This window comes from Miscanthus floridulus, unplaced genomic scaffold (genome assembly GCF_019320115.1).
Source record: "Miscanthus floridulus cultivar M001 unplaced genomic scaffold, ASM1932011v1 os_1345_1_2, whole genome shotgun sequence".
NCBI classification, from domain to species: domain Eukaryota; kingdom Viridiplantae; phylum Streptophyta; class Magnoliopsida; order Poales; family Poaceae; genus Miscanthus; species Miscanthus floridulus.
The window spans coordinates 1,399-16,868 of record NW_027097665.1 but is presented as its reverse complement, the minus strand read 5'-3'; the positions used below and the strand labels follow the sequence as shown (position 1 = coordinate 16,868).

The window sequence follows — 15,470 nt, the reverse complement described above, 5'->3', positions numbered from 1 at the left end:
TTGATGATAATCCTTTCCTAGGAGATCAAAACATGGTCGATACTAGGCTGCTCAAAGGAAAAACTAAGGTCCTAACATCAACCAAATCAAAAGAAGCTGGAACAGTCGATCCTAAGATGCAAATATCGGCCGCTGAATACAGGGAAATTAAAAGACGTCGTGATAAGCAAAAGAGCCGATATGAGCAGGGAGAAACATCAAAAGATGGGGTGATAAAGCCATGAGTTACATCTCGGATCCTGTTGAATAAGTGGTAGTGGCAGAAGGAAAAATAATTATCAACGTTGGTTAGAAAAGCAAGAATACCAGCATCAATAGGAAAGAGAGAGGTACAAAAGAAAGCAAACTGAATTGCATTGGAATTGTCCTTTCTTCAGACATTACTGGAACGAAGGTTTGAAGTTGCCTACCAGGAGTAACTGTCCAGAATGCAGCGATCAATATTGAAAATTTAGGCAATCTCAAGCCAACCGCCGGTCTATCCATGCTCAAGATGCATATCACCATAATAACATGGATCAGCGCTTAAAAATAGAAGTATTCATAATCGGCTGGGAAAAAGATTTATCGATCAAGACTGGGCTGATTATGGAGAAGAAGGCAATGAAAGAGAATACATGTGGCAGGAAGACCAATGGTGTCCAGGAAGTTTGACAAGAAGCCAGAAGAGAAGGGTGCAACGCCTAAGGAATAAGGAGTTAGAACTGACTCAGGCATCCGGTAAACCTCAAGTATGACGTACTAAGCAAACAGCCGATAGAAAGTAGCCATCGGCTAATATTCAAATGGCTTTTCTGTTGCCATCAGAGTTCAGAGTTTCGGTAGATCAAAAGTTTATTCGGATTTTGATGAATCGGAGTATGAGGAGATGGTTGCCAAGTTGACGGTAATACAACAAGCATATTTGATAAACCAGTCAAACATCGACACTTAAAAGCTTTATATGTGAAAGGTTTGGTTGATGGGAAGCCGATGAACAAGATATTGGTGGACGAAGACGCTTCTATTAATCTCATACCTTACACCACTTTTTGTAAACTTGGCAAGGGACTAGGATATCTGATTGAGACTGATATGATGCTTAAAGACTTTGGGGGTAATGTGTCCAAGACTCAGGGGAGCAATAAATGTTTGACTAACAATCGGGAGTAAGACTCTGCTCACCACATTCTTCGTCATCGATGAAAAAGGGTCGTATAGTTTGCTCCTTGGTCGTGATTGGATTCATGCGAACTATTGTGTACCATCGACCATGCATTAATGTTTGATTCAATAGGCATGGAGATGATGTCGAGCTGGTTCACGCTGATGAATCTGTGAGCATCGCAACAGCCGATCCAGTCTTTTAGGAACTATGAGACTTTGAATGTTTTTCTAGCAAGTTATGGGAAGGAGGCTTCATTAGAATCAATGATGAAAGCCAACAGCTGATCCAAGCAGTCGGTTTTGAAAAATTGTCTTAATGGATAATCCAATAGATGGTACAGATGGCAAACTAGGACATGGTTTCACATCGGCCGATGAATTAGAAGAAGTAGATATTGGTTCTAGAGATAGACCTAGGGCCGATGTATGTAAGTGCCAAGTTGGACCCTGAGTATAAACGAGAGTTAGTTGATTTGTTAAAGAAATTTGAAGACTATTTTGCTTAAGAGTACTATAAGATGCCTAGTCTAGACCGGATCAATTGTCGAACATCGGTTGCTAATCAAACCTGGATATCAGTCGTTTAAACAGGCTCCAAGGAGATTCAACCCAAACGTGCTTGATGATAACAAAAAGGAGACTAAAAGGTTACTAGAGGTAAAGTTTATCCGACCGTGTTGATATGCAGAGTGGATATCAAATGTTGTCCCTGTGTATAAGAAAAATGGAAAATTAAGAGTTTGCATCGATTTCAGGGATCTGAACAAAGCCACACCCATGGATGGTTATCCGATGCTGATAGCTGATATCTTAATAGATGCAGCAGCCGGGCACAAGGTTATTAGCTTCATGGATGACAATGTAGGGTATGACCAAATTTTCATGGCTAAGGAAGACATAGCAAAGACCGCTTTCAGGTGCCCCAGCATAATCGGTTTATTCAAATGGGTTGTAATGACCTTTGGTCTGAAGAATACCGGTGCAACTTATCAAAGGACGATGAATTATATTTTTCATAAGTTGATCGGCAGGATTGTTGAAATCTACATCGATGATGTGATGATAAAATCCAAAGGGTACAAAGAGCACCTAGCTGATTTGCGAGAGACTCTAGAATGCATGAGAAAATATGGTCTAAAGATGAATCCTAATAAGTGTGCTTTTGGAGTGTCAGCTAGATAATTCTTGGGATTTATGGTCCACGAGAGAGGAATCAAAGTTGGTCAAAAAAGCGTAAAAGCAATTGATGAGGTAGTTCCCCTGACTACTAAGACAGAGTTGCAATCTTTGCTTGGTAAGATTAATTTCATAAGAAGATTCATTTCAAATTTGTAGGAAAGGATTCTACCAGTTTTCTCCCTTGTTGAAGTTGAAAAATGATAAAAAATTCAAGTGAGGTGACATACAATAGAAGACGTTTGAAGAAATAAAAGAATACATGAAGTGTCCGCCTGTGCTGGTCCCTCCTCAGCAAGGTAAGCCTTTTAAGTTGTACATATCGATTGATGACAAGACGATTGGATTGGCCTTAATGCAAGAATTTGAAGGAAAATAAAGAGTTGTTTTCTATCTGAGTAGAAGACTATTGGATCCAGAGATAATATATTCTCCCATCGAAAAGTTATGCTTAGTGCTTATATTTCTCTTGCACTAAGTTACGACACTAATTATTATCGACTGAGTGTACGGTTGTTTCCAAGGCTGATGTGATTAAGCATATGTTATCAATGCCAATACTATACGGGAGAGTGGGAAAGTGGAATATTCGTAGAACTGGATATTTCTGGCCAACAATATTAGAAGATTATTTTGAATATTACAAGGGGTGCCAGGATTGTCAATGTTTTGGTAATATCCAGAAATCGTCTGCATCAGCCATGAATCCAATAATCAAGCCATAGCCGTTTCGAGGTTGGGGAATTGATTTAATTGGCTAGATTTTTTGCCCTCAAGCAAAGGACATAAGTTCATATTGGCAGCAACAGATTACTTCACTAAGTGGGTTGAGGCAATTCCTTTGAAGATAATAACCTCAAAGAATATGGTTGATTTTGTCAAGGAGCATATTGTGTATCGTTTTGGGATTCCTCAAACTATAACTATCGATTAGGGGACAATGTTCACATCAGAGGAATTCAGATATTTTGCTGTCAGTATGGGAATCAAGCTACTAAATTCTTCTCCTTACTATGCTCAGGCTAATGGCCAGGCAGAGGTGTCCAATCAAATTATGATTAAGCTGATCAAGAAAAAGATTGAAGAACAGCCAAGGAAATGACATTCAACGCTTAATGAGGCACTATGGGCATATAGGATAGCCTATCATGGATCAATTAAAACATCGCCTTATGAACTTGTGTATGGCCATAATACAGTTCTTCCTTTGGAAGTTTAGATTGGATCAAGGCGTGTTGCATTGCAAAATGATTTGTCAGCCGAAATCTACAAGAATCTTATGATAGATGACCTAGAGGACTTGAGTTGCCTTCGGCTATGTGCTCTTGAAAATATCGAAGCCAATAAACTAAGGAATGTAAAATATTATAATAAAAAGGTCAAGATTAAGCAATTTTCTGAAGGAGACTTGGTCTAGAAAGTAAAATTGTCGATCGGGTCAAAGGACAGTAAATTCGACAAATGGTCACCTAACTGGGAAGGACCTTATCGGATCAAACGTTGTGCGCCTGGCAATGCTTATATTTTGGAAACACTAAGAGGAGAGGAAGAATTTGACCGAGCAATCAATGGGAAATATCTAAAAAATATTACCCTAGCATTGGGATTAATACTTAAAACCCGGTTTGTTCGGTCGTCAACTCTAAAAGCCGATATCAGAAAGGTATCGCCTTTAGTGCAAAAATAAACCCAAAGGAGTAAAAGCCGGTATGATGTGTATCGCCAATAGGAGCAAAGCAAACACGGACGAAGTGATGCGTATAATACAAAGTACAAAACAAAGGAAAATCACTCAAGACGAGGAAATTGTTTGCTAAATATCACCTATTACAAGATACGGGCTGGAAAACACCTTGCTTACTATATCATCGGCCTAGAGTATTGAAGGCTATAGAGTTGGCGGCGCTAAGGAAGTCCTCAACCAAGCGCACCATGACGAACACCATGAAGAGCGACCTCCCTGACATGATTTGGGATGTCATGCAAGCGAACCACCGGAACAGCGCCCCTAGCATTGATAAATCCTATCGCGTGATCCGCAGCTGATCGAAGACTCTCCAACTGAGCAGTTAGATCTAAAAGGTTTAAGGAAAGGGATGATTAGAAATCTTGAAGGCAAAATTAAGAAGAAGATAGAGAAAATATGGCAAACGTCTCACCTATGATTATGGCTTCAGTCCTAGCCAGCCTTTCCCTCACCGAGCTAGCCTCAGGGGGTGATCAGCCTTGAATCATGGCCAAAGCCGATTCTACAAGGGAGAGGCAGCTGGCTAAATTCTAGCCAGTCCTGATCGATGGAGGTCAGCAGATCGTCATTAGTCGATCTAGCCTCCTCGGATAGCTGGGGGAGCTGGTGGCGAATTAGTGCAGAAGATGACCCTGAAGGCTGGGTAGAGTCAGCCCTCTACTCCGGAATGATGGGAGCACCCCAAGTTGCACCCTCTTGGCGGTGGAGGCATTGGCGCGATGATGTAGATCCATTGAGGGCCTCCTCAGCAGACCTCTTGCAGTTCTCCATGATCTCAAACCTACAGAAAAGTAGGAACTATACTAAAGACGTAGAAGGTTTGAGACGAAGCGGTTTGTTTTTTGATCCACAGCCATAGCCCGTATATATAGCCCAGGAAGGTCAAGAAGATAGATTTCGCCGGGGGTGTGAAATTGAAATCAGATACGAAAACAGATCGACACTCCGAAAATTCAGGGGACAAATAACAAAGAGATAACAGATTCAAACTTATTGCTTCCCCAAATTACAAGATATCGTGGGATGGATACGGAAGAATTTACATTGACCAGAGATCAACCCACCAAGGCTTCTTTGGATTGAAGGGAGTCTAGGGTCCCCACAAGGCCAAAAGTCATCATGAACCAAGTCAAATTGGCCAGTTGATAAAATTATGCCAGGAAAAGGGGAAAGGCCGCCCGCCTAACAGATGCCCAGCTGATTTCTCGGTAACTAGGAACTGTGGGAAAGAAGCATGTTGCTTTCCTGGTGGGCGTTTGGTGGAGCAAACTAGAGGAAGGTGTCCACACATTTTAGCCCTTGCAAACACTAGAACAACTCTGTGAGCATGGAGAGAAGACTCAGGTGACATCGCAAGAATTCTTCTAACCACAGTGGCTGATCCTCTTGCTCGACAAGGCGCTAGAATGAGTGACAAAATCACCCTATGCACAAGAAATCTTCTAACCGCTCAAGATCTTCATAGCAAAGGGATAGACCATGGAGGGTCCGGTGGAGTCAGAAGCACTCGAGGGAGCAGATGGAAGAGAAACATAGCTGAATTGTTGAGTTGCGCTCGCCAGGATCGGACATACATTTTATAGCCGACTTGGAAAGATGAATCCAAGTGCCCATGAAGCAATGATGTTCTCGTAAAAGTTTTAAGCATAGGCTCATGAACTAACATGGATGGTGACAAACAGTAGACCCCAGATCAAGATTCTCTACTCATGACTACGGACCTATCAAGGATACAGACGTGATAATTTTAGAATAAAATTACTTTTATCCCAAAATTAGAGGGGCATGTGTTTACACCAAAATTTGGAAGAAGAATCGTAGGAACTCGAAAGCTCCTAAGATCATGTCATCAAGGAATCAATTGCGTATAGATCTGTATCGGCTGATTCAGATGCAATACTGAAATCGGCTTTCTTCAGATAGCGCCAGCAGATAACGACAAATGTTACGATCGGCGCCGGGACAAAGCATGTTGGACTCTATAAAAAGGGAAAGATTAGAGTCCAAGTTATCTTAAATTAGGAATGTTTTCTCTTAGGTCAAGAAATTGTAATGAGTCATGCTTAAGTAGGATTCATGCGTAGATTTCGGGTATAAATATTGGACCCCGACTATTGTAAGACACACAATCAATCAAATACAAGTTACTTACTTTTTTCGGCTCCGGCCACCCCTTAGGAGTAGGAGTAGAGTAGATCTCGGCGAGTTCTTCAGCAAGTATGGCTGAATCGATCCGGTCAACCTCCACTGCTTGTCTATAAGTATCGTCATGGCTTATACTTCTGTTCGTATGGCTGCATCGAATCCGATCGACCTCTACTGCGACTCTGGTATAAGCTAGTTATCGACTCTTGTCTAGTTTAAGTACGGCTGTATCGATCTGGTCGACCTCCACTGCTCGAACTAGATTAAGGTTAAGTTATCGGCTCTATCTAAGGGTGGCGTTCCTTCGGGTAGATTCATTAAGTTACAAATATTGCTTATTGCTTCCATTATTTATTTAATTACAGCAATATCACTTCGGCCGATTGGGATTGATTTAGATCGGCTTTATATCTTGTTTAACCCATCGTTTGTTAATCTAAACTTATATAATCTGCACTTTAAACGATGAGTTATGTTTTATCGGCTGTTTTATATCAATCTTGATCGTGCATAGTGTGCGGTTAAGGCATGTCTGATCTTGAGTAGATCTATTAGCTAGCGAAAACCGTTTCATGGCCCGTTATCACGGCCTGTGTGATTCTGCCTCACACCCCACTATTAGCACCGTAGAGTGGGGATCGTTATCCGGTAGATCTATTTCTGATAGGGTATGACCTTAACTGTGCGCTATGCCTGAATCGGCTGTTTTAGCCGATATCGAGTGCTTTCACAAACAGTTCGCGTCATGAGACCGTTGAAGTAAAGATAGGTTAAAAGATATGTTAGCCCCATGATCTTATTATTGTATTACGGCCTGCATAATTCTGCATCATGCCCCCACTGGTATTAGTAATAAGTTAGAGTCGTCGAGTCTATTGTTGTTACTACGGCCTGCATGATTCTGCCTCATGCCCCACTGGTCATAGCGATAGATGATATCTAATATGTTTATTAGATTTATCTTTATTAAATGGTTGAATGACGAAGAGCTATTTCTTTTATATAAAAAGTGGTTCGGTTACTTGCAGCTCATTGACTTAGTGTAAATTAATCATTGTTGACATCCTTTTGCCATTGACCAATGTTTGTCTAAATAATGATATTCAACCTAAACGATAACCGATTTTTCTTACACAACCCTACGAGCTTTAACTTATCTATTCTTATGAATATGCTGGAATCGACTATTTATTCGATCTCCTTTCATATCGGCTCTCAGAGCCGCACATTCGGGACTGTCTGGCAACACCGGCACGTTCCGCCCTAAATTACTGATAAACTTTCTCTCCTTGTCAATTGCAGGGTCAACTTGACTGGCACGTCTCGGGAGAAGTGCGTAGGATCGACCATCCCTGCGCTGAAGCTAGGTGGATCTCCAGCTCCATCGAGCGGATCCTTCCGGCTTGCTCGTGTGCCCTCGGCACGGGATGAAATTTCAGTGCCGACAGCATGCATCTCAGATAACATATCAAATATTTTGGAGGATGAAAAAAAAACTTCCTCTAACTACTCCATGTTCTAGCCCGTAATAAAGACAGAAAAAAGCATTCCTAAAGCCTGAAAGGGGCAACCATCAGTATTTTCACTTTAACATGGGCAGCTAATCTCTGGGTCTGGGTGTGGCTTTTTTTTGCGACAAAACAAGAATTATATTAGATAATAGTTGAGTACATAAACACGTTACAAGCACTCTAGATTACACAGATATCCAGAAATTGATTTTCATCTAAATTGTACCCACGCTGTGAATAGCTCCAGATCTTAAAACCAAACATATACGACGCTTTGTAGTATGGATGACCGCACAGGCAAACACTCGGTAAAAGGCCTGAGAATATATGCCCAACGAACGACGGCCAACATTCATGTAGGCGGAGTTGAGAAACTTCTTATTTATGATGTATTTCTTCTTCTTCTTTCTGCCACTGAAGAATGAGGAAGACTGATGTGAAACTTATTCTCCTTAGTCCTTCATTGTGGTCACTGGCCAGATCTAACCACAATAAAACGGAGAAGAGATTGGAGAAAATTATTCCATGGCGGCGACGCCATCTCCGCCTTGATGTCGCCGTCCGAAAATAAAAGTCTCCATGTCGTTAAACCGGTGAGGATGTTGACGCCGTAGTTGTTGCTCGCATCTTCAACAGAGCCGCTATGGAGAAAACGATTACACCCTGCCTTCTCACCGTCTCCGAAGAGGAGGAAGGAAATAAATCCCCAAAACTAAGAAACTTAGTATGGAGAGACCCTAACCCTAAAAACTCAATTTACTAAAAAAAAAACCCTATTACAAACGATGGACCCCCACTCCCTCCGGCCTCCGGTGATATACCGGAGTGAGGAGAGAGGGGGGACCAGCGGCAGTGGAGGCGAGGCAGCGGCGGTGCTGAGTGGGTCTGGGTGTGGCTGTGCAGGGACCAGGGACTCAATTGTTCTGTAACAATTATTCACAACGGCATGACACTGTACTAGGCGATTACCACCACACAAGGAGCAATTTGCAAAATATGGATGTGTCACCAGACAGCTGCAGTTATGGCTGCAAGAACTCAACTACTATCCACTGTAGCTATAGCTAGAATAAGCCGCAGCTGCAGCAAAAAAAAAAAAGCCGCAGCGAGCAGGCAGATGCCGAACTGTTAGAGATGCTCTAAGCCATACAAAGATTGCAAGTGAGATTGTTTTAGTGCATTTGTGAATCGACCATGCTTCTTTTTATCATCTGCTTCCTATTAGTATACAAGTTTGAGTACTCCCCCTGCACAGCCTGCAGAACATTTTACCAGTGGAACACATTCTCAATATATGACAAATCTGTGGTGACCTAGACAAGTCAGCACTAGAAATAATGACGTTTTACACATGATAGTGTAGGAAAGGTTTTGAAAAGTAGTTGGATAAGGGGATTGCTTTGAGCCAATCCTTCATGCCTCTCATCCTGCGTCTGGATTTCCCATTGAGAATTTGTCGCGCTATTGGCTTGTCTGGATGAACACACTGGAGACAGTGAATATACAGGATTCGATATTTAACTTTCGAAAGGTAACTGTCAGTTGCAACCAAGCTGTTGGACCTTGCTCTCTGTTCCTTGTTCTAATTCACTTGAATTTGCGGTTTTGTTCTCTTCATGATCCCAATAGTGCCCTGATCCAGTAAAATGCTCTTGAAAATCTATAGCAGGCAACAGACATGCCAATGTGTCCATCATTCCTGCCAGTTTATCTGAACCTGCATAACAAAGATATAAGGGGTGTTTGAATCTCAGGATAAAAGTTAGCACATCTTGTGATAATGGGTTAATTAAACATTAAAGGCCATTAGCTCTTATTAACCTATAATTAGCTCAGGCTTAGTCCTCTTATTTGGCATCCAAAATCTAGGGCTAATCGTTAGCTCACGAGATCCAAACACCTACTGAGCTGATAGGACATGTTTGCTAGATACCACGAATTATGTTTTATTATGTTTCGGTGCGGCTGACATGGACGTCCGCATCAGGAAAATCGCTCCTGTTTATTTGCTCCATATTTCTCCATCAGCATTTGGTTCTTGTTTCCCGAGGATGGAATCGAAATTGTGTCGTCTTGTGTGGACAGAAAATTGTCTCTTGGATTTGTGGCGATGCGGTGCAATGATTGTTCATGATTAAGGGGAATTGACGGAACGAAAGCAACTCTTTTTTCCTCCCTGCGCTAGGCATTTGTGGACTGTGGTGGCTGGGTTCAATTTTGTTCATCTGTTCTCATCTTATGCAGACTGAACACAAGGACTGAACTGAATGAGCACCAGAGAGATTATTAAGGTCTATAATATAATGGTGGCAACTGAGTAGGGCTACTAATCACTGTAACCTCGGAGCTTTAGTCGCGGATGGCTAGCTATTGTAAATTACTGTTAATTAAGGTTTGAAAAGGTGGCAACTGAATAAGAAGATACACGCTACATTTCTATTTCTATGGATAGATTTGCGTGGCATATATATGGAGACAGAGAGCGAGCACATGCGGCGCCTTGCAACCATTGCTGCTGCCTGCTCTGCTACTCCCGTCGTCGTCCCCACCCAGCACCTACACCTACACCTACACCCAGCTGCCTGCATGCCGATGGAAACGCCACCTCCCGGCATGCACAGAGTCATCATTTTCTTTCTTTTCTTTTTAAGTTTCCCGTCCAAAAAAAAAGACAGGACAGTGTGTCAGTGTCACCTTTCATGACCTCGCGGCCTGAACATGTACAGTAACAGTAGTATGTATGCAAATCCAAGCTTGCCTACGTACCTTACTCGAAACCAATGCATGCAAATGGATTTCCACTTGTGTGGTTTATAACTATGGCCATGTCAGTATGCCACTATATCTATATGGGTGTCCGGTCGATCATCTGCCTAACTCGCAACTTGTTGGTGGCCGATGATATGATGTACCTGTAGCGGTTTTTGTTTGATCCAATCCAATGCTCATTGGTACAGTACAAGTGAATGAAAGAGCCGTAACAAAAGGATCGGATCTATGTACATTGCATTATTAATTATTAAATTAACAAGCAACAGTTACTTACACCCCGGCCCCCTAATTATGGTTTACATAGCAACTAGCTAGTATCTTCTAAAGGGAATGCAAAGGGTATAGTATTATTTCACCAGCTAGCTACTAATAATTAACTAACTAGTACTACGTCGTTAAGCCTTATAGATGGGTATGATAATCAACTGCACCCTTCACAAGAGTTAAGAGTTTGATTGATTGCCTAGGCTTGATCTATTTTAGACTTTATGAAGCACAACCTAAAACCAACATAAACGGTATGCAACGCCTTCATGTTTGGTTGTCTTGCATGCGTCCGATGAAATTATGTTTGTTTGTTTACAATTTATTGCATATAATCACCTTATATGTTCTATTAGGGGTCTCATATGCTAAATAAAGGTAGAGAATGTAAAAATATTTTTTTGTGTGTCTCATCGACTTGTGCAAATATACACTGTCTAATACAGTAAAAAAATCTAGCATAGTAGCTAATGCTGCATTGGTCTATTTTGAGTACCATGCAAGCCTGCATAAGAGCCTCTACACACCCAACCAAACATGGGCAAACTGGATTGCACAAGCCTAGATACATGTTAATGCAGATAAGCAATCTAACCATAAATGTTCCACATAGCACAACTTTGTTTGCTCACTTGTCCCGCTGCTTTATTTGACACCAACTGGGTACAACACAGAGAAGAGAAGGGCGACGTTAATGAGAGAAGGGCGACTGTATCTCACTTGGTCATGTTTGTTATTTCAATTAATCACTCAAACCACCAAGGCCATAACATAAGGGCCATGTTCGCTACACCATGACTTCAATTCACTTTAACGAACAGTCACTAAGTACACCTAAAGAGAGTAGTATGTCATACTTTGGTTTTTCTTTTTGATCTAGATGCTCGCATGGGTTAGTTGTTGAGCCATCTTAGGCACTGAAATAGAGAAGCATGCAGCTCCCATGTGCCTTGTTCCACGCCATGAAGGCAATGTTTCACCTGAACCCAATTGACGTCTATCCACTTAAATTCCAACACTTCATATCATATATCTTGCATGGTACTATAGATATGCGTGTACACAAACATTTTTAGTATTTTAGTACGTAGTTAAGATAGTGACACGTACGTGCATAGGCAACATTCCAGATTCAGTGATATGTTTGCACTACCCTGTTCTGTTGCACTACTTCAGCAATACTTTTCAGCGAACGAACAGTGTTTTCCTCTTACATCATTTCAGCATAAGCATCAACATAAGCCAAATTTCAGCGAAACGAATGAGGCCACATAAATTCTAGAAGTACGACATGGAATATATCAATGTAGCATGATATATTCATGTGGTACAGTGACTTATCACTCTAGAGTACGTATACAAGGGCAACACATGACATGGGAAGCACGTATGAATAATAATAATAGATCTCTCTATGTTTCCATCATAAACCCTGTACTTTTAATATGTTTTCTGAATAAGGAAAAGTCCCTTTTGAAGTTTGTACTACGAAGTTAACCTCTGATATGATTCATACAACGATGTCGTTTTCATTTAGTTTAGCGCTGCAACTAAGATATAATAAAGTGGAGAGAATCTTACTAAAGGATTAACAAAACTATCTTCGAAAACATCCTACGACGAAAGGGTACGGTATTAATATAACACTTTTTGAGCAGAAAATGAATTCATCTGGATACATTTGCACTAAAACTACTGCACACATTAATTGGTGTTACAATGCACGTACTTAAGGTCGACCATCCAACAACTCATGCATGGCATGACTCGTTGCACAGCTTAACCAAAATAATAGCCAACAACATGTACATACTAGTCATGACAGTGAAAAAAAAGAGTTCTCAAAGAAGAAGAAGAAGAAGAAGAAGAAGAAGAAGAAGAAGAAGAGGAGGAGGAGGAGGAGGAGGAGGAGGAGGGAGAGAAAGGAAAAAATATTCAACAAATGAAAAAGGTACAGAGATGTTACATGATGGCAGGTTGGCCATAGCGCTGCCTGCCACGCCACAGCTGGTCTCATGAAAACACACACATTGCCATGTAGACTCCAGGAGAGCAGCAGAAAAAAAACATCATTTAATTAACGAATCGATCACAACACCTAGCCAGTAGACTGATCATCAGCAGTTGGGCGGCAGTGAATGAATGGATCGAAGCTACTAATACTAATAATAATCTCACAGTCATGCATCCAGGTCCAGGCTCATCGATCGATCAGCCTGCAGGGCAGCTGCTAGCAACGAACGACGACAGTTAGCTAGCACTAGCAGCAGAGTGCAGAAATGCAGCTGCATTCGTACGTGCTACCAGATCTTGCTGATCCTGCCGGCGCCGGCGCTCTTCTTCTTGGCGCCGCAGCCGCCGCCGCTGTGGAAGGCGTCGAGGATCTGCTCGAGGCGGTCTGCAGAGCAGGGCAGCACGATGGGGCGGTCGCCGGGCTCGCCGAACTCCTCCTCGGCCATGCTGAGCAGCTCCCGGAAGGTGTCGCTGGCGAGGTAGGCGATGGGGATGAAGAAGCGGCGGCCCTCCCGGGTGTAGGCCGCGAAGTGGCCTCGCGGGCACGCCGCCGCGCTCGGGGAGGCGACCTTGCTGCCGCCGCCGCCGCCGCCGCCGCCGCCCCACTTCTTGGAGACGATCTCCGTCAGCTTCAGTGAGCCCATCATGATGATGGAAGAAATGCTGAGACACGATCGATGCGCCGCCTGTGCTGCTGGTGGTTAGCTAGTTTAGTTTGCGTGTGCGGCACATGCATATATGTTGGAGCAAGAAAGCTGCTAGTAGCTGCACTGCACTTGATCGAATTGGGTACCAACAGGTTTATTTGTGTTGTGCTATGTGGCTTCTGGTGAGGCGTGTGTGAGTAGGGGGATCGAGCTAGCTAGATAGTGGGGTATAAATAGGTGTTTGGGGGTGCCTCCGTTCTGTGGCGATCAGCACGTACTGTGGGGTTGTGCATGTGGGCTGGGGCTGCTGCTGCATTTGCTTGGAGAGGACCATTGGGATTGCTGACGATAAATAGCTAGGTGTGCTTTACTTGCTTACTTGATTAAGCTAGACAAACAAGCTTGTTTTGCCAGACCATTGGTCCTGCTGATGATGTTAACCTTTCTTCAGGAACCGTGGTTGTACTTCCAAATGTGAAACACTCAGTTCCCGCATCCCCAAGTAAACCGATCACGATGCTTATGGGTGTAAGTCAAATTTTATAAACTGTGATCAACATTATATACGAGAGTGTTAAGGTTTATCACAGGAAAAATACATCAATATTGATACATTCTTCCTGACTAGTACTTCTAAGTGACTCTCCAAGCATTCGCTTAGAAAAAGCAATAGTGAAGAAGAGAAGTCCTCAACTTAGCTCCGGTAGTCTCGGGAGCCAGTCCACCGGAGCTTCGGTGCAGAGAGGGTGGGCTAGAAAATCCAGTGGAGGTGATGAAGTCGCTGGAGCTCTCCAGTGGTGCGCCCCCCCCCCCCCCCCCCCCCCCCCCCCCCCCAGGCTTACCCATTAATGCTCTAGGCACCAAAGACATTATGTTAATGCAGTTAACCAAACAGGTCTAGAAAACCACGGTAACATTTGTGCACAAAATAGAGAAGGCTTACCGGACAGTGTAGTAAGTGATCTCTATATATGAATACAAGGATAGCTGACCATTATTTTGGGAAGGTCTAGTAGGCCATGGCGACGAGATAGCTGCCAAGATCTAATGATTTGTTAGAAAGCAGCTGGTTTAAAACACGAACAAAATGTTAGAGCTGTCATGATTCGTGACATGTTTTTTTTGCTTCGCTCTAGGATTTTTGGAACAACACACTCTTAAGCCACAGTCAGCTTCTGGCTCAATGCAGTCCATACATATATAATATTGCAAAAAAAAGGCTTTTTTTTCAAGCCAATTAATATTTATGTTTTTCGACTTGTTCCTATCTTTATCTCCTTTTTCATTGTTCATGCATTATGTTTGTTAGCTACCATGACGTGGCTACATATTCGTATATCGCATCCATAGGCATGCTAGCTAGAAGATAGCATTGTGCCAATGTAGTATTAGCATTTAGCAATTTAGCATCATGTATTAGAAATTAAATAAAAAACAGCCTTTTATATACACATCTCCTATTCTACTGGTGCCTGAAATCGAGATTGATTTCAGGCATCGTTCTCCTCGCGCTACCGCCGACGAGACTAGGTTTGCTCTCCCATGCAGCCGTGGAGAAGCTGTTAGGCCGACGGGCTTTTCTCTCCCTCTCTTCTTCCCCAACTCTGGTGGGCTTAGAAGGGACTCGGGGGAGGCAAGCCGGATAGGTGGTGGGGACGGCGGGTGGGCGGTGGTTAGGGTTCCGGTGGCATAGAGGCGACTGAGCCATGTCAGGGCGGAGGCGCCCATGGCCATGGCGGTGGCGGGAGGGGGGGGAGGAGGAGGTTGTTGTGGACACGGTAAGGTCTCGCCGGAGCTCCGCCGCCGCGCTGGGGCGGTGGGCAGTGGGTGGGGCCGAGTGTTGCAGCCTCGAGCGCTGGAAGAAGCCAAACTACTGGAGGTTGAAGACAACTCCATAGCCACATGATGAAGATCTAACTGTCCTAGTTTGTTGCTTGAATGGAAAGGAAAAAATAGGCACCTGACATATAGTGTTTCCCTTTTATATCAAAGAAGCTTTTCGACCGCATTCCTATATGGGTCCATAAAAAATTGATGGTTCTCTACAAG

At 42.9% G+C, this 15,470-nt stretch overlaps 1 protein-coding gene across 2 annotated transcripts; it reads right to left on the bottom strand.

Moving 5' to 3' along the window:
- Positions 1-12,632: 12,632 nt before the first annotated feature.
- On the bottom strand, positions 12,633-13,713 carry LOC136533948 (auxin-induced protein 15A-like). 2 transcript variants are annotated; one of them, XM_066526457.1, is made up of 2 exons: positions 13,066-13,713; positions 12,633-12,988 (listed from the first exon to the last, which is right to left on the bottom strand). In XM_066526457.1, the coding sequence occupies exons 1-2, from the start codon at positions 13,419-13,421 to the stop codon at positions 12,973-12,975; spliced, it is 372 nt and encodes a 123-aa protein (XP_066382554.1). In that variant the 5' UTR covers positions 13,422-13,713; the 3' UTR covers positions 12,633-12,972. The 2 variants fall into 2 exon arrangements, with proteins under 2 accessions (XP_066382554.1, XP_066382555.1); XM_066526458.1 differs by having other exon boundaries at positions 12,633-13,713.
- Between the last annotated feature and the right edge of the window lie 1,757 nt (positions 13,714-15,470).